The 20,155-nt window shown below is 40.0% G+C and overlaps 1 protein-coding gene across 6 annotated transcripts in view; it reads right to left on the reverse strand.

The window, feature by feature from the left end:
• The window catches only part of STXBP5L (syntaxin binding protein 5L), a 451,518-nt gene that overhangs the window by 124,893 nt on the left and 306,470 nt on the right, over positions 1-20,155 (reverse strand). For all 6 annotated transcript variants that reach the window (XM_075071819.1, XM_075071811.1, XM_075071817.1 and 3 more), the window contains exons 8-12: positions 16,583-16,706; positions 15,956-16,034; positions 9,461-9,615; positions 7,063-7,135; positions 1,417-1,564 (exon numbers count right to left, since the gene is read on the reverse strand). In XM_075071819.1, coding sequence (XP_074927920.1) covers positions 1,417-1,564; positions 7,063-7,135; positions 9,461-9,615; positions 15,956-16,034; positions 16,583-16,706 — 579 coding nt within the window. The remainder of the gene's footprint in view (positions 1-1,416; positions 1,565-7,062; positions 7,136-9,460; positions 9,616-15,955; positions 16,035-16,582; positions 16,707-20,155) is intronic.

Consider the following 20,155-nt stretch of genomic DNA (forward strand, 5'->3'; position numbering starts at 1 on the left):
GAGCTTCTTGCCTAGGGAAAGAAGAGACAAGTATAGAAATGGGAAGTCATGAACTTGAGGTATTGATTGGGAGGAACAGGACTGTCACTGCAAATACTGTCTGTCCCTAGGCTTTGCTTATAAATAACTGGGGCTATAACTATGCTCTTCCCTCCTCTCCTGATAGTTTGGGAACTGGGTTGGTGGAGGCAACTGCTGAACTGCTCCCTGGGAGGATGGAATATGTGCATGGAATTAGTGTGTGTGTGAGCGAGAGAGGGTGTGTGCATGTGTGTGTGAGAGAGAGGGTGTGTGTGTGTGAGAGAGAGAGAAGGAGAGAGAGAGAGAGAGAGTGGGGAGGATGGGGGAATCTGCCGAATGAGTGAAGATGTACGTACTGTATAGATGCCTGGAAAATGGCTGGGTGTATGTAGTGATCATCCTGGCTGATGTGGAATGGATGGGCGTGGAGTTGGGGATGGATGTGCAGAATGAGCAGATGGGCAAGCATGGAATGAATGGAGGAACGTGGTGAAGTGTCTGGGGAGTTGTGTGTGTGCGGGGGTAGAAACGAACGGGAGTAAGTGACTGGGAGAATGAATTCAAGGCGTGGGTATGAGTAGGACAAATTGGTAACATGATAATAAATTTATTTAGAGTTATACAAATATATTTATATTCATGTCCATTTATGCAAACATATGTAAATCAGAATGTATTTTTTTTAAATGGTGGCAATAATGGCTAAAAAGTACCATTAATCCTAAAAATAAAAATCTGCAAATGCAGACAATGCATCAGGTTTCAGTGAGTTTTAACCACATGGGAAGTTTGGAGGGTTCATGTTGTTTCATTATTGAAAACAGCAGAGACAAAAAATAGTCTGATACCAGGAGCTAAATTTCTCAAAGGACCCATTTTGAATAAATTTTACCTCAAACTAATTAACAGATTTACTTGCAAATTCTCAGAAAGGACCCATGATCCTGCAAGGAGGTCTGCAAGGATGGAACATACTTTTTCATGGTACCCCGCAGAAGTCAGTGTAGCGCCACGTGGGCACAGAGGTCTGAGTGCCTACATAGAACCAATTGCAGCATCAGGGTCTAATTGACTTTACAGAGATAAGAGGGTAATTGTCTGTGCATACATGCTGTCAAATGCACAAAGTAAACAAACTGAAAAAATAGTGAAAAATCTTTTCCCCTGATAATAACTTTCAGTTATAATAATCTCAGACATTAATTGTAACTTCAATAAAGGAAAAAATTTGAGCTAGAAATATGAGTTTCAAGTTAGTGGTATCCCTTTACCTTATTTTAATATAAGTATTAATGTGAGAACACAGACAATGAAAATAATCTTCCAAAACATTATGTACACAGTTTAGATTTTTACAATTAAACTCTCTTCATAAATAAAATGTATTTTTTTTACCTTATTGCTGTATCCTTGCTTTTTATGTTTAGCTCCTACAGAATACAATACGGGAATCAAATCTGGAGGACAGTCAGCAAAATATTCTGTGCAGGTAACAGGTGACTCATGAATGTCAATGGGATAAGGATTTTCAAAGATTGGAAAACTAATGGAGGAAGACAATTTATTAGTACTACTGTGTCATGTGGAGTAATACTAGATTTTCTTAAATATTAAAGTATACAAAACAAAAACAAATTTACCTAATTTAAAACTATCATTATTCATAACACATGCTATTTTCCTTATTTCATATTTTCTTTAAAACATATTTATTATTCTTGGGATTAAAAACAAAATTTACAGTCACCAATAAAGGTCACAAAATTAAGGTACCGTGACTGCAGTCCTTTCTCTTGTTAGTTTTTAGTCACATAAGTAGGCTACTAAAGTCAATAGGACTACTTGTGTGAGTAAGGGTTTGCAGGATCAGGTTCTAATTTTCCCCCACATCTGTAGAATTTCCCCTATAAAACAAAGATTACGTATGTTTTTTGAACGCTAGAATCAATAACATATGATTTATATTACAATTCAAGGCCAGAATTGTCCGTAAAATTATGCTTAGACATACTGTATTAGTAACCAGGTCTCATAATAAACAATTTGACTCAATTTGACAGTGGAATATTAATTCTCCATGGTTTGCACTATTGAAGCAATTGCAGACAAGTCAGCCCTCAATTTAATTGCTGTTCACTTGTATTAGCTTTATCTGTCAAGATAAGGAGTAATGCCTCACACTTAGAGCAGCAATAAGCATAGACTGTCATTCATAAATGAAAAATGCACAAGGAGAGGTTACTTACCTTGTTCAGTAACTGGAGTTCTTCAAGATGTTTTGTCCCTATGAGTGCTCCTTGTGAGGATGTCCGTGTGCCCATGCACTTTTGATCAGAGATATTTCTCCTAGTAGTTCCTGTGGGCTTGCACTGCATGCCTCCTCATGAGAGAATATAGGGAGGATCAGACCTGTGCCACTCCAGTTCCTCTCAACCTCAGAGCATGGTAAATCTCTGAAGCAGGAAGAAAAAGAGGGTTGGCAGTGGAGCACTCATAGGGACAAAACATCTCAAAGAACTCCAGTTACTGTACAAGGTAAGTAATGTCTCCTTCTTCTTTAAGTTAATGTCCCTGTGGGTGCTTCACGTGAACATAAGAATGGCCATACTGGGACAGACCAATGGTCCATCTAGCCCAGTTTCCTGTCTTATGACAGTGGCCAATGCCAGATGCTTCAGAGGGAATGAACAGAACAGGTAATCATCAAGTGATCCATTCCCTGTCATCCAGTTCCAGCATCTTAGTATGAGGAGACTCCGGAGTAGTACCTTAATGTGGAAGAAAGTGCTGAAGAGGTGGACCCAGTATGGAGTATAGATCACCTTCACCAAAGATTGCATTCGCACTGAAGGCATGGAGTTGGGCATAATGCTGTGAAAACATGAAATGGAGTACCAGGTGGCTGCCTTGCAAATGTGCTTGATGGGTACATTCCTAAGGAGGGCAATGGAAACAGACTGAGACCTGGCAGAGTCAGCAATGACTCTAGGAGGGGGTTGCATCCCAGAGGACTTGTAGCAATGCAAAATGCACTCCAACACCCAGTTAGATAGTTTCTCTTAGCAAAGGAAACAAAGAGTCTGGGGGGATACCTTGAAGGGCTTAGTTCTGTGAAGAGACAAAGCCAGGGATCATCTTATGTCCAGTATATGGAGACTCATTTCTTCAGCAGGTGAATGTCCTGATTGGTGTGGAACTCTGATGACACGTTAGGGAGGAAGTGAGTGTGATGACGCAACATAACTTTGTCTGGATAAATTGTAATATAGAGGGTCAGTCATGAGAGCTACTAGTTCCCATCTTTCTGGCTGAGGTGATTGTTACAAGGAACAAAATCTTGAAGGACAGATGGAATAGCAAGTACGTTGCCACAGGCTCAAAGAGAGGTCCTTTTCATGTGTTAAGTGCTAAATTATGGTGCCAGTGTGGGATAGGGTCCCACACTGGATGGAACAGATTAAGGAGGCCCTTAAGGAATCTTGTTGTTCTAGGCTATGCAAGACAAAGACACCCTTGACTGGTGAGTGGAATGCTGCAATGACAGATAAATGAATCTTAACAGAGTTCAGGGAAAGACCCAGCGATTTCAGGTTTAGTACATAGTTGAAGATGAATGCCTGGGGAGAATTGGTAGGAGATACAGAATGTTGGGTGCACCAGATCTGGAAGCATTTCTAGTTCTGCAGGTAAATCCTTCATGTAGTAGGTTTCCTGCTATTTAACAGAACCAACTGGACTTCAGGAGAACACTCCTTCTCTACACCCAAGAACTACTGAGAAGTCAAGACCCAAGAGGCAGGGATGACAGGTTGGAGTGGGTTATGGAGCCTGATTCCTGGATCCGGAGGTCTGTCATCAGGGGAAGGTGCAGAGGTGGACACGTCACCAGATAGGGCAGGGTTATGAACCACACCATTCTCAGCCATCTGGGAACTATGAAAATGATAATTATTTTTTCTTGTTTCAGTTTGAGCGGGGCTTTGTGGATCAGTGAAGTTTGAGAGAATGTGTATAACAGACCTGGGTGCCAAGAGGCAAGGAGAATGTCTTCCAGGGAGTTGTGCCATGTTCCCACGGGATAAGATGTAGCAGCATTTTGAGTTGGAAGGGGTGTAAGAAGCCACATAAGACAGATTTCTTGAAAGACAACATTAGTCAGCTCCCACTTGTGGTCTTGATGAAAAATTCAGCTCAGTGAATCTGTGATGGTGTTCTGTGACCCCGGCAGGGAGATCACGGAGATATTTATTTCCTGGGATAAACACCAGTTCTATAGCATCACTGACTCTTTGCATAAAGATTGTGATTTTGCTCCTCCTGGCCAGTTTATATAGTACATAATTGCTCAGTTGTTCAACATCACTCTGACTGATTGGAGTTAGCTGAGAGGTAGGAAGTGAAGACAGGGCACGTGTGTGTAGTGACAACTCTTGAGAAGTCCACCTGCCTTGGCCTGTACAATCTTGTAGGTGAGCACCCCATCCTAGAAGTCAGGAGCCTGCTGTGATGATGTGTGTGGCAGGTAGACATGAGAAGGCAGTTCCCATGCAGACTTTTTGAGGGTCCTTTCACCTATTGAGGGAGTTGGATGCAATCCATGGGACCAGCACCTCTGTGAACAGCACATGGTTGTTGGGAGTGTAGGACGTCTTGAGCCAGTCTTGAAGACACTGGAAGTGCAACCTTGCATAGGGGTTTACGAAAGTTCAAGCCATCATGTGTTCCAGAAGCTGAAGATTAGCCCTTACCATGGTTTGTTGGCTCTGCTGCAATGTGGAGATGAGGTCAGATGTCATGGTAAACCGGTCTGCAAGTAGGGACCCCTTGACTGCCACAGAGTCTAAGGTGGCCCCAATACAGTTGCACAGGCATCAGGGTTGATTTGTCTATGTTGAGGTGCAGGTCTAGGCAGTGGAATAGAGCTAGGGCCTTCTGAGTGTCAGACTGAATTTCAAGAAAAAAATGGCCCTTGTGGAGTCAGTCATCCAGATAGGAGTCCTTGAATGAGTGAAGAGAACCATCCAGGTGTCACTAAAGAGTTTAGGCCCTTTGAAGGGCAAGTCTCAGCAGTCTTTTGCACTTCCCTGGACAAAGTAGAGGACTGTAGCCAGGGAGCCCAATGCATGACTATGGCAGTGGCCATAGAATGAGAATCCATATCTGCTGTTTCAAGGGAGGCCTGCAAGGAGGCTTTGGCTACTGTCTCACTCTCTGTAATAAGAGCTTGAAACTGCTTTCTTGTCCTGAGGCAAAAACTCAGTACAGTGAGAAAATGTACTATAGTTGGTTAAGTCATATTTTGCCATCAGGACTTGGTAGTTGGTGACTTGGAACTGAAGAGAGGCTGATGAGTGGCTCTTAAGCCCTAGGAGGTCCAGATGCTTATGCTCATTATCAGACAATGCTGATTTGAAGTGATGTTTCCTACTCTTTCATTGGCAGTATCAACAATAAGAAAGTTAGAGGTGGGATGAGAAAACAAGTATTCCATAATGTGAAGGTCCTTTGAGAGAGGAACTTTAAAGGTACTATTGAGTCCAGGAAGTGTTCCTCTCAATGAAAAATAAGTTTAGCAACATTGGAGGTGGTACCAGAGAATACCCTGTCATTCTGGAGAGGGCTGGCTGCCAATGGACGGTACCAGGTAAGATTACTTCTTTGAAGAATCCTTAGTCTTCAATGAGTCCTTCTGTCTGTAGGAGTCCAATCTTGGTTCTGATGGGTCCATATCTTGGGACTGCTCAACAGTGGGTTTCTCGGTACAGTTTCTCGACACCTGGCTTTGTAAAAGTCCCTTTCAGCAGTCCTGGTGCATTGGTACTATACCTGGTGGGAGCTTTACCAGTATCTGCAGCAGGACACAAGTCTCCCTACTCCCATATCTAAGTGGAGAGGAATGGAGTCTCTTACATTTGGTTGTTTTCTGCAAGACTGCAGTTGTCCACTGGTTTCTGGAGGTCACAGCTGGAGCTAATGAAGTCTCTGCAGCTGAGTCCAATTTACAGGATAGAGGGCAGAACTGACCCCCTGGGTCTAGGGGAGCACTCAATGAGAAGTTTCTTCCCTTAGTTTTTGCCATCCTTTAAACCACAGCATATCTTACACTTGGATGGGACGTGAGTCTTTCCAAGACAATGGAGGCAACTGGATTGCCCATCACTGAATGGGAAATAGACTGGTGACTGGTCTGGCAGGGCTTGAATCCTTGGGTCTTGGGCATATCCTGCAAGAACAGCCACCAGTCAAGAAGGACTGAGAGGAAAAAGGGGGCAAGAAGTGGCAGGGAGACCTCCCTTCAAAGCATAAATTGTGCTAGAAAGGTAAATTAACAACAAAAAACCCCTAAAACTACATATAAAATGAAAATTAAGAATAAAAATGTGGCAGAAGAATAACTATGTTAGCTAGATAGTAGATGCTTCAAAACTCCATCACTAGCTGCAGGTGGTTGAGACGGAACTGGAGTGGTGTGGGTCTGCTCCTTCCTGTATTCCCTTTTATTGGAGCATATGAAGGCATACGGTGTAGGTGCAGACCTGTAGGAATTAATAGAAGAAAAATCTTCGATTGAGAGTGCATGGGTGTACACACATCCTCACCTACAGCACCCATAGGGACAATAACCCAAAGAAGAAGGCCTGATTCTGATTTCACTTCCACCAGGTTTTACACTGCTGTAACTGAATTGACTTACACAGAAAAATCAGACAAATGAATATATGCTTGCCTAGTGAAATATTGTTGAACAGGCCTGTCAGTGTTGACCGGAGAGGAGAAATAATTAGTATTATTAGAATTACAGGCTGGGATGTGCTGAAGATATTAATAATTTTGGAGTATCTACCATGTGTGGACATAAGATATTATCTTAGAGAAAATGGGAAAACCCACTGGCCTACATTATCCTAGGGTAAAATTGCCTCCAATTAATGCAAAGTTTTTACATCAGCAAAATAAAAAAGAAAAGTTTGAATAGATTTTCAACATTATCAGCTAGATATTTATGAAGCAGGAACAGTTTCATATAGACTTTGTACTTACTTGCTTTGTGTTAGGTCAACAACAATGAGATCTTTTTCCAATAGTACAACTACAGCATAGGGTTCTTGAAATTCTAAAAGTGAGGAATCAAGCACAAAAAACATGCAGAGCTTTCCTATTAAGCCTTTTAACCAAGTTAGCCAAATTATATAATCCTCTCCTGAACAATTATTGTATTTTAAATAAATAAATAAATAAAGATAGATTTGTAAATTAGAAAGCATGGCATTTGATTAGAGTCAGATAGGATGTAGATGTCCCACAATGATAAGTAGCTTTGGCAACATAATTGTTGATAAACATATATGGCAAAAATAGCCTGGTATAATTACAGCATGCTAACATGGTCTTGAATCAAAAGTAAAGGAGTGGAGTACATGAGTCCACCTTGACATCTGAAGGCAGCTGGATATGTTACTCTATCACCGAATCTAATTATCACACACAGGGAGGTACCCTTGTTATAGACCTTGTGATCACAGACTGCAAAGGTTTAACAGGAATTAGAGTTTTTCTGTGGGCAGTGATTGTCCAAAGCTACATTCCACCAACTCTTTGAGATGCACAGTCCATCAACTCCCAATAGCGCACAGCTGTAACCTCAACTGCAAAAAGTTCACAAGATCCATTATTTTAAAATGTGAATTGGGGAGAGTTAATGAGGAGACAAAGATGATGAAGGTGCACTCTGGAGGTGAAGAAAGAGATGCAGTTGTACTACGAACAGAGTTGGGGAGGAATAGTGTGTAATGCGCTGAAAAAGAAGACAAAGAATTAAATTGCCCCCTCCTCTCCTAGATGTCAAGCTGCCGTTTGCAGTGTAGATTGCGGTCTTCCAACCACTCTTACACGGCTTTCTTTTGAAAAGATGAAATTTTATCTAAGTTGCCAATCACCTTGGTATCCAAATTATGATGTTCCAAATTTAAGGTTTTTTAATAGAAATGAGTTCCAGATAATCAAGGGAAAGAAAGTAGGAAAGAAAGAAAAAAGTTAACCCCGTAAGGATAAGACATTATTTATATACTGCGAAGTATTTTTCATAATTAAAATATACATTGCATAAATTGGTTTATGTAGTGATATAATTGTTATGATATAGTTGTGAGCCTGCTAGAGGCATCTACTATTTTGTGATCAATTCAAGTGCAGTATCTCTCCTCACACACACACACAACTTTCTTTTGGAGACCATACTTTTGTTCTCTCTTATTTTATGTTTTTTCTTTAATCTAAAATAAAAGTTACTTAGATCAAAAGCATGAGTATAGGGTTGCTCTTTATGCAAAGAAAAAAGAACAAAAATCCTCTCTGACTGTTTTTAAGATAATGAACTGTAAAATTAAGAATCCCATTCAAATAACAGTAAGCCACTTCATGGTGTGCAAGGCTGTACTCTTCAGATGGCTGAAGGCACAAGGCCGAATGAACCTGAGGAATGCATCAACTAATGCTCTTCCCTTTGCAGTCTACTATTAATGCACATCCTGTGGTAGCATATTGACACACTGGATTATGAACAACACAGGCTAACATAAAACAAAAATGTACTACTGTATAAATCAGTAAAAGAATCCACAATATGGAAGCACCACTAAGTTTAACATAGTGAACTGGCAGCCTAGATACATTAATTCAATTATTGAAGCTTCCGTTCACTAGACATTGGAAATAAATATTTGCTTTATACTAATTCAAATTATTCAACAGGTTTTTTTTTTATTAATTTACATGTTAAGTGTTTTTTCTACATTTCTGCTCATCCTCTTTTATGCTGAAGATACCAGACTTAACTTCTTTTAGGTTTTTAGCTTTCTCGACCCCTCACCCTTCTTAGTCTTTTCTGTTAATTTAGCCCTCAATTTAGTAGTCCATCCCTGTTCAGCAGAGCAAAACACTTCAGCACATTCTTAATTAAGCTTGTGCTTAAGTGCTTTGCTCAAAAGGAATGGATTCAAGCACAAGTTTAAACACTTGGCTGATTTAAGGACTTAATACTCATGAAAAGCACCAGAATTACAGCCATGAGACTTAAAGCTCTCCATTTATTTCTGAGCAGTGGCAATGTAAGCTTCCTTACATTGACTGATCAGTGTGCTCCAACTGTGATCTGGAGCTCTCCCCCCACCACACCATGGTAAGAGGGGAATTCAGTCTCTGTAGCTCATTCATTTCTTGGTCTTTTTGCTGAGACTGCAAACAAAGGGTCCAGTTGCTGTCAATTGTGGTGTTGGTTTTTGTAACGTGGAGAACTGTCCAGTGGGAACTGAAATCCCCAACTCGCTTATCATACTGTATGGACACTACATTCTGTGATAAGATCACTTCATATAATTTTTTAACAAATCACATTTCTCTTCTTTGACAAAATTGCACTATTGTTGCTTCATACACTCACCATTTGGATATGGTGTTTCACAAAGAGTTAAAAAGTCAACTATAGGGTGATCCATTTCAAGCACCGTAATAGCTTTTCCATGCATGATGGTTAGACTTGGTCTTCGACAAGCTTTGTCATAGGACAGTCCACCAGAAAAGATTATGAATGGTTCACTGTGTCAAGGAACAAAAAGCAATAATAAATTATATAATCTCACATTTGTGTCATGCCTTTCATCCCAAAGTGTTTACAAAGAGAAAAAATGAAATTGTGATGGTAGATTTGTATCACTAATACAGATGCAGATTTTTAAGTGTTTATTTTTGTGTGTGGAAATATGTTGAGAGACTCATAGCACTGAGAAAAGCAGGTTTAAACATATACATATATTTTACATTAATTAAAAACAGGCCTTAAAATATCACATTTTGAAACTCATCATTTTCAGATCCCTATAAAAATACCCTTTAAAAAGTTATACATAATGAGATTTAGCTGTGTAAAAATACATAATTATTTTATTAATTAAAAGAAAAACCTTATCAGTATTTTTCAGTATAACTGAACACTTATGACAATGGGTAACAATGGATAGCTTGTTATATATGTCATTTACTTCCATATTTGAAGCTGCATTTGGAAGTCTTCATATGGGCTCTAGAGCTGTCTGAACACTTTTAGGAAGATCCTGTCCTTTGTCAGAGTAACCATTGCTTTGTTGAACATCCTCTTCTATACAGGGCCGGCCCACAACATTTTGGCACCTGAGGCAGGGAGCTCAAATGACGCCCCCATGTCCCCTTGCTTGGGCCAAAACTTTGAAAGGTCTCAATTCTGCTTTTTTCCTGTTCTACTCCTCTCATGGTACTGCTCTGCTACCTACCCCACTAAAGGAGAACTAACAACTTAAAATGCCATGTACAAAAATTTTAAGTAACACTTAACTTTCAAACGCCTGAATAGCAAATGTAACTTTTCTTGTCTGCATAGTAAACACTGGCATTTTCATCTGTTTGAATAATCAAAGTGGTGCTTTCCGTGCCTTCTTGGTTGCAAAGATTTGAATTGCTTCCTGAAGGTCCACAGTCTGAGCCAGCTCATGCTCTATTGAGATGGCTGCAATTTCCTGTGCCATTGTGGAGCGTAGATGTCTTTTTTTATTAACTTCAACTTGGAGAAGCTGTGTTCTCCACTGGCAACTGTTATAGGAAGTGTTAGAAGTATGCACAGAGCAACAAAAGCATTTGGAAAGAGAGTGGTCATCTTATCTGTGCACATATATTCCAGAATAGCCTTTGGGGCTGATCTTGCTGAAATGCATCTTGAAAGGGCTTTCAGTTCATCATCTAAATCACTCACATCAATACTGCGCATATCATGTGTCAACACTGTCAGTAGTGCCCTGCATTGCTGATGTAGGTCTTCTTCAGGTATAGTGAGGAGTTTTGGAATATCATACAACATCCCAAATATACTGCTGTGTTCCTTGAAACTGCATGAAACATTCTTCAGCTGACTGTACTGCACAATCTAGCACCTGGTTAAAGAATTCAACTTTGAATTGTTGTTTGGGGTCTCTTATGGGATTATCCAGTGCCTCGTAATCAAAATGTCTTCTTCTTCGGTGACTCTTGTATTCTTGAATGGGTGGAAAAATAGCTTCAGTGGGAAGTTCCTTTGACAACTTCTGTGCACTCTTCAGAATGTTTTGAAATCCCTCATCTGACCAGTAAGACTGTAGGTATGACTTTGCTTTGTCCAGTTACTCCATTGCTCCAGGATATATCAAGGTCAACACCTTGGAGTCTCTTGCTTACAACATTTATTTCAAACAGTGTGTCATGCCACAACAGTAAACCACACAGAAATTTGAAGTTAAGTATGTTTCTGGTGATTCCATTTCCCTCTGCCACTGTTCTCCCACGAACAGTTCCTGTCATAGCATTATCCTCCATAACGGCAACTATGGCATCATCTATCTTCCCAATTTGGTGTTTGATAGGCTTTATTGCCTCCACTCGATCTTCCTATCACGTGGCACTCAGTGGTTTCAGTGTCAGAGAGGATGGTCCCAGATGTTGCTTCAAAATTTGCCATCAATGAGCTGATGCAGAGAAAAATACAGATACTTTGAATTACATTAAAAAATTCAGCAGTCTCACTAGAAGCTAATGCTGCATCACTGACCACCAAGTTCAATGAATGAGAACTGCATGGGACAAAAAAAGCTCAAGGGTTTAACTCTTGGATCCGTGTCTGCACTCCTCTGTTCTTTCTTCTCATGCTGGCACCATTATTGTAGTCCTGATCTCTCATGTCAGCTATCACAATTCCCATATTTTCCAGCTTTTTAAGAAGCCCATTTGTCATACTAGATCATGTAGTATCATCAATGTTAATAAATTCTAAAAAATGCTCTCTGAAAGTCACCATTGTAGGGACATTTTCACTAGGTTCTGTTGTTGTTGTTACAAAATCCACCATTAAAGTCATTTTTTCCGTATGGCTGATGTCAGGTGTGCAGAGTAATATCTTGCTGACTTCAGATCTGTCACAATCTTCTGTTTGACTTTTGTTGCCAGTAACTGTATGATCTCATTTTGAATTGTTTTTCCAAGGTAGTGATGTGTGTACATTTCTTGAGTGGTGACTCTTCCTAGATGCTCCTGAGTAGAGCATTAAACTCAGCCATCAGCTCCACAATTTTAAGGAAGTTTCCATTGTTTGGCACATACAGCTGATCTGAAGTGTCATGCAATGCTAGCTTTTGGGTAGCAAGCACTCTCACAATGGCAATGAGCCTTTTCAGAACATTTTGCCAGTAAAGAGATTCTGATGCAATCTTCTCTTGATGCTGATCATCTACGGTGGCCTTTAATCTTAGTCTCATCTCAAGCTCTTTCCACCTATGGAATGCTCTCTGGCGATTTGCTGCCTTCTCATGGCATGCCAGATTTCTAGCCAGATTTTTCCAGTCCTTTGTTCCTGTAGAACCCAATGTGGCTGGAACATTAGACTGGAAGAGTTTGCAACGAAAACAGTATGCAGCATTCTGGGTTTTTGAGTACACAAGCCATGGCCTCTCCACTTTGTCACCATTGGGGATTTCACACCAGTAATGTGTTGGATGGAAACTTCTATTTTCATTGTCTTTGGGGAACATGAAGTTTTCCCCTTGTTTGTTGCCCATGCAATACAAAGAAGTCCCTCAGGCTACTGGTCAAATGGATCCACAGTCCTGGATCATCTAGACTTACGGAACTAAACTCAGTAGCAGCTGTTTCTTGCACCACACACCACACTCTTCTCTGATATACACTTTTCTTCAGGAATGTGCATGGTTACATCCATTTGAGATGGAGACATGGATGCTGCAGTAGCTGCCAGGTGACCTGCACTCTGACTAACTGGAAGATCAGGCATCTCCTCACCACTCACATCCTCACTGTGGCTGGAAGGCTCACCATGAACATTTGTGTCTATGTATCTCAGGAGAGCTACTTCCTGCTTAGATAGAAAAGCTTCCTTTGTTTTCATTCTTTTTCTGAATGCTGCCCCAGAGGGGTGTTTTCTTCTTTCACTCATGACTGCTGTGCTGTGCCAGCTCTAGTGGCTCTCTACACTCAACTGAAGGGGACAAATAAGCTGGCTGGTAGCAGGGCCTGAGTGAGGGCAGATATCAGTATCTTAAGGGCCTAACTGGCTCCTACTATTTCAGCTGACTGCCTGTTCTCCTCAAGTGGGTTCAGGGAAGCAGCAGGAAACAGGAAGCTCCCTGAGAAGCTGGTGTTAATCAGTCCAGGCTCTGGGGGAGCTAGAGAGGTACATAAGAGGCTCCTCCTCCTCTCTCTCCCTGCAGCTCCTGCTGTTTTCTGTTATTCTCTCTCACCTTTTCTCCTGCCTGCCTGTTATGTCTCTTGTGCCTTCCTTCCTCCAGCACAGCACTCCACCATCTCTGTGCATCTAGAGCAGAGAGAATACATATGCACCAGCAGCAGACACAATTTTCTACACTCTGGGTCCTGGTGGTGCTCTCCGCCACAGTCTGGCATCTGAGGCGGCTGCCTCAGTTCGCCTCATGGTAAGGCCTGCCCTGCTTCTATAACACAAGGAGTTTTGTGGAAGTAACCAACTAATCCAACTGGACACTTTGACAGAGATCAGGTTTTTCATGAAAGGAGCCATTGCTGTGTCAGAGACATTATCTAAATCTATAATTTGGGGAATTAATACATAAAAACACTACAGTGTGTGTAAATTAAGATTGATCTATACAAACAATGTTCAAAACCTTTTTAAAGATCTTTTCAATGCATCGACTATAGTTTAACCATAGCAATTGCATCTTTTCATATTTTAATTATTCAAAAATTTTGCTAGGAGCTTTTCTAGGTATACTTCCAGTTGAAAAGATCTTTAAAAGGGTTTTATGTCATATTGTACCTGTTTTGTAATGTTACTTGTCATAATATTTCTGCCTCTACACAAATTAAACAGAACAACCTGTATAAGCTAAGCAGCTCAAATGCTAACTTATGTAACTGGAATCTTATATCTGTTAGTTTTGGATTCCAAAAAGATTTTGATAGACGAAAAATGTATTGCTGGGTAGCTAAAATAATTCAGAATATAAGGAATAAAGCCAAAGATTTTGAAATAATGTACATGTGATGTGATGATGTTTGCCTCCTTCTTTGTAATATAATACATTTAAATAAAATAATTCTTTGTACACTTCAGTCTTAAAGTATTATAAAGCAATAGAAAGATGTATTTTCTGATTCCCAAATGTAACTTTTTTCTGTGAAACTCATGAAAAGAAAAATCATTGACCTATCTAGTAAATGCCTGGTTGTCATAATGCGGTGGAGAGGTGTGTCCTCCTGTCTCTACCGAGTGCAGAACTGCTCATTGCCTGATTAGTCCACACTTAGATTCCAGTCCTATGAATAGACCATATGGTGGTTCTGTGGCAGTAGAGGGGTAAGAGGTGCATCACAACAACAATGCTGTGGATGAGGCTGACTCTACCACATTCCATGCAGAAGACGTGAGATCTGTGCATGGAACTTGAGGCACAATCTGGCAGGCGTTACAAAAATGCAAATATTTATATTATTATGTCCCACTACTCCTACATGTGATATACTTAACAAATGTATTTCAAAATTTGAAAAAAAACTTGGACCTGCTCACAAAGACAAAAAATTACATTTAAAATCTATTAAAGTTGCCTAAGGAGAACAACCCCCCACCCACACAAACCCTTAAAAGTAGGAATTCTCCTGTTAAAATATTCTTCTTTCCCCTTACCCTCATCAAACATCATATTCAGCATTTTCACAGACAGATTTCTCCCCTCGATAAACAACTCACTACACGATAGAAGTGTAAGGAACACATTACACATATCCTAATTCCCATGATTACATTATAACAACAACACATGTCTTTTAGACATTCACAAACCAGAATATTGTGTTCTTCTCTGATGGGTAAGTCTAAGGTCACAGTTAAAGTTCTGCATTATAATGCAATTGTAGGGAATGTTGCGAGTTACTGTATATGCTGGAGGTATGGGGTTTTTTTAGGTGTTTTCTCTGTGGGAATTTCCTTTTTTAAAACTGTATGTAGGAATTTAGTGGAAAATATGACACATAGTCCTTTTAAACCCCTTCTCAAGTCAGACATCAATTCAGGAATGTATTTAAGCATGCAATAACTTTAATCATATGCTTGAGTCCCAATGATTTCAGTGGGACTTAAGTATATGTTTAAACATGTGCTTAAGTGATTTTCTGATTTAGGGCCTAATATTGTAATGTACATTTGCACATAGACTATTAATTGGGAAGATGACAAAGGTATATATTGAAGGTCAAGTCAATGTTTTGTTTTTGCTGTTGTATACTAAATAAAAGAAACATATGAATATTATTTTCCTAAAAGAGGTGAAATACTGTATATAGTAGGAAGGATCAATCTCTGGAAGATTAAATGTGTATCAGAGATCTAAAAATGCATAGAAAAGCCCTAAAAAGCAGAGCAGTTCCATTTCATTTCATTTGCTATGTATTCTGTGATTCATTTGCTTATTATTTTAATTTAAAAGCTCCATTTTAAAAAACAAATACATAATTTTAATAATTTTTAAACAGTATAAATTAGAAACAGCAGACCATATCATTCTGATACTTTACTGCAGACCATATCATTCTGAAGACACCTTTGGAAGCTTGGTTTAAATGACTTCCTCAGCGTGGAGGAAATCTATTACCAAGGTAAGGCTCATGGACACAATCCAGTTTTCTTGGGTCCTTTCCAGTGATCTAACCATAAGACCATCATCCAGAACAAACAGCATCTGATCATGTAATTACAGTCTATATCATTCATCTACATGTCCAACAGTGCTTTGTAGATAGAAGTATTCATAAGCAGCTCCATTTTACATAGAGTGTAGCCAAGCACATAGATTTGGCTTAATATTTTCCTAAGGGGACAAAAACATACCTGCTTTTACATGTCTTGTACTCTACTTTAAGAATTGGTTTACAAGACTCAGGTTTTTTCCCATCTCTTTGAATTTTTCCTGTGGAAAGAAAGAAGGTATAAATCTTACTAAAACTTACAATTGCCACCGCATTGGATGGTTCTATATATAGCACAATAACTGAACTTTAAAGTCATTGCAAATGGCAGAGTACTAATACCTATTTTCCACTGCAGTTTGCATATTAATTTGTCTGAAATAATTAGATTCCTTTTACTCTTTTATTCAACATATTTTCTTTCTTCACAGCAAATGCTATTGTCTTTTTAAATTCTGTTTTAAACATATATGAGCTTAAATGTTGTTTCCCACAAGCAAAACAAATCAAACATGGTCAGAGGCAGAGAGTATTAAATAAAAATCAGATACTTTGGTGCTCAGACAGGCCTCTGATGTAAAATGTAACATAGCTGCTAGTTGATTTTGAGAATATTCTGCAGATTAAAGAATACAGGAACCTATACAAGAAATGGTTACGAAGTAGATCACAGGACCAGATAAAATGAACTAATCATAGATACCTGCAAATAAAACCATCTCTTTCATTCCTTCCCCGCAATATGTTCTTTTTAAAGCATCTTTCTTACCATGTGGGATTGTTATCTGAAATGGTCTGCTAGGACTTTTCAAGTTCCACAGAGTCAAGCTGCCATCAGAGTGACTGCACATGAACTGCTTCCCCTCATGATGCCAGTCAACAGAATGAATAGCCTAAAGAAATGGTAGTGAGAACAAACACAAAAGTCATTACAGAATACACAGTTCACATTAACTAATACAGTTACATTTTAATGTGTGATTTGAGGTTATCCTTATCCAATGGCATCTCAGTAATTGGGTGCCTCTTATTTGTCTGCAATCCACCACCATCAGCACCCCTTTAAAGTACTTTCACTCAAATTGCTCATCAGAGCAAACAAAAGAAGCACCTTCAACTGTACATGCTAACTTAAATGTGTAATAACTTTTCTTAGTGTGTATCATTCTCCACATGCACAGTGAATTTTTTCTGAACAGAATGATTCAGTTCTACTGCAAACACCAGATACACCTGCAAGCTCAGAATATGGTAGTGGGCACTTGCTACAAGGGCAGATTTCCAGGGGTACACAGGGTTGAGAGACACCTCACCCACCTGCCCTTAGCCTGCGGAAATCTTGTTTGTACTGCCTGTGGATCAGTTCCCTGAAATCATCAGCTTCTGGCAACACAAGCATGGTCCTCCAGGCCTCTGTAGGCCTGTTCTGTCTGTACAGGTTAGCGATAAGCACACACCAATCCCTGGGTCCTTTGAGCATCCTTCTGGAGTGCCCAGCCCCTGATCCAATGAATACTCCAGAATTCTCGGATCCTCTATTCTCAAAGGAATAATACATCCCAGCTTGCAAGTTTCATTTTAGGATCCTCACTCACTTAATACACACCATTTAGCTATACATATAGTGAAAGCAAGAATAAGATTATTATCTAAGAACAGAGAGTCAAGTGATAGCGAGTGAGAATACTGGAAACAAATGGTATATATAAAACAAAATCACAACAGTCTTTCTAAAGCTAAACTTAGCTACCAAGGCATTCCTCTATCTTCTAGAGGTTAGCTTATCCCAAGTCCTTTTCCCAGCATTTTCAACCACATTGGCTGACAACCCTTCTCATAAGATCAAGCCTGCTGGCAGCTTGACCTCAAAGACTGAAGGAATAACTGGGGATTCAGATGCACCCCAGATATAGTTTCAAAAGTTAATTGTCTTACACCTAACCAGGATAACACCTGCTGGTTTTGTTTTTTCTCTGCAACCTCAGCAATATATTGATTAGCATTTTACTCAGACTGTAACTGGGTATCCATTCTGAACCACACAATACTTAATTTGAACATGACCAGCCAGGGAAAGCATCTCTTTCCCTCCCTTCTCCCCCACCTGCCTGGAGTATGTGGATTACCTTATGGTGACCCGTCTTAACTCATAGAGCTAGAGAACATGATTTTTAGTATATATGCATAACTCTTCACATATTTTCTCAACATACATCTCACAATAATGATGATGATCAGTGTGAAACAGGCTTTCGTTAGTGATCTTACATGACGTTCTTTGGTGGACTGGTACGTACAGGGGATTCCTGTAACCTTTACTTACTCTGTGCTCTTTGCCAGTTGGGTTCAAGAAGTTCTCAGGTAATAAATTTAGATTGTGCATAGTGAGCTAATACAGACCTGGTGCTTTGATCTTGGTTCCATTGGTTCTGCCTTCTCTGGTTTCACAGTGAGGAGAATAGGTGGAAGCCAGATCAGAGCTCCTGCTCTCCCTGTTTGTTTTAGACCTGGAGAGAGGTGTGTGTGTGTGTGGAGGAGAAGGGAATCTCCTATTGCCCCTCCCACTGGTCTGGGGTGAGAAGAACATTCTAGTAAGACTCTCCTAGTGAGGTGGCAGACTGCTGATGTGAGCCAACCTGACCTGAACCCAAGAAGGTCTAGTTTTTTTCCCACACAAGCCAAACTGGACTTTATATTTGTATTCAGATCTTGCTGGATTGGGTTGGGTTGCAAGATGCTACCTAGATCCACAAAGGGACTTAGGTGGAAGAAGAAGAGGTGGGTTCCCTTATAACCTTCAGCTCAATGGTTAGAGAATTCACCCAGGATATGGGAGACCACGGTTTAATTCCTCCTTCTGCCCAATGAGGATAAGGGATTTGAAAAGGGGCATTCCAGCTCTCGGGTGAGTGCCCTAACCATTGCACTATAGAATCATTCTCACTCTCTCCTTGGCTCAATACATATTTAATTGTTTATACAAAGTGGAATGGCTTCAATAGGAGAGACTGAGAGACACTCAATATCAGAATATCTCATAGCCCAGCGGTTAGGCCACAGAATATAATATCCCAAACACAGTGTGATGCCCTGTTCCAGGCGGACTATACTTATCTCCAACAGGTATCTGTTTAAAGAGGACTAGTTAACATGAACTAGGTACCTTTTAGTTTGCACTAGCAGTATTTGCATGGGGATGTCCAATGCAGCATGCTAGTGCATGTTTCAAATTACATGCATATAGTCTGAAATGCGGGGCCCTGTAGACATAGCCATAATTAAACTAAACCAAATTAAATCTACTTTAATTCTGAATGAGAGTGTCCATACAGAAGTTTAATGTAGTTTAACTAATCCACTTTAAATTTACACCTTTAGTTCATTCAGATTAATTTTTCTGAGAGCTTGTCTACACAGGGACATCTACGAAAATTAATCTAAATTAACTAAGGGCATGAATTTGAAATGGATTAGTTAAACTGCATTAACCCCCCATGTGAACACCCTCATTCAGAATTAAAGCAGCTTTAGTTTGGTTTACCTTAATTACCTTCCAAAGTAAACTAAACTGCATTAAGGGCACTTTAATTCTGAATAAATGCATTTACACAGGGATTTAATGCAGTTTAACTAGTCCACTTCAAATTCACATCTTAAATTAATTTGGAGTAATTTTCCTGTATATCCTTATATAGACTAGCCCTCAGGGTACACCTGCACTGCAATTAAACACACGTGGCTGGTCCATGACAGCTGATTCATGCTTCGGGGTTCATAGACTCATAGACTTTAAGGTCAGAAGGGACCAATATGATCATCTAGTCTGACCTCCTGCACAAAGCAGCCCACAGAATCCTACCCATCCACTTCTATAACAAACTCCTAACCTATGTCTGAGTTGCTGAAGTCCTCGGATTGTGGTTTGAAGACCTCAAGCTGCAGAGAATCCACCAGCAAGTGACCCATGCCCCACGCTACAGAGGAAGGCGAAAAACCTCCAGGGCCTCTGCCAATCTGCTCCGGAGAAAAATTCCTTCCCGACCCCAAATATGGCGATCAGCTACCCAATTATGGCGATCAGCTAAACCCAGAGCACGTGGCAAAAATCACCGCCAGCCTCAGGAAAGAATTCTCTGCAATAACTCAGATCGCCATCCCATCACAGACCACTGGACTACATACTGCTGATAATCCAAGATCAATTGCAATGAAGCTATCCCATCATATCTATCCCTTCCATAAAACTTATCAAGCTACGTCTTAAAGCCAGTATGTCTTTTGCCCCACTCTGGCCTTGGAAGGCTATATCCAGAACTTCATCCTTAATGGTTCAGAACCTTCG

Source organism: Chelonoidis abingdonii, chromosome 1 (genome assembly GCF_003597395.2).
Source record: "Chelonoidis abingdonii isolate Lonesome George chromosome 1, CheloAbing_2.0, whole genome shotgun sequence".
NCBI classification, from domain to species: domain Eukaryota; kingdom Metazoa; phylum Chordata; order Testudines; family Testudinidae; genus Chelonoidis; species Chelonoidis abingdonii.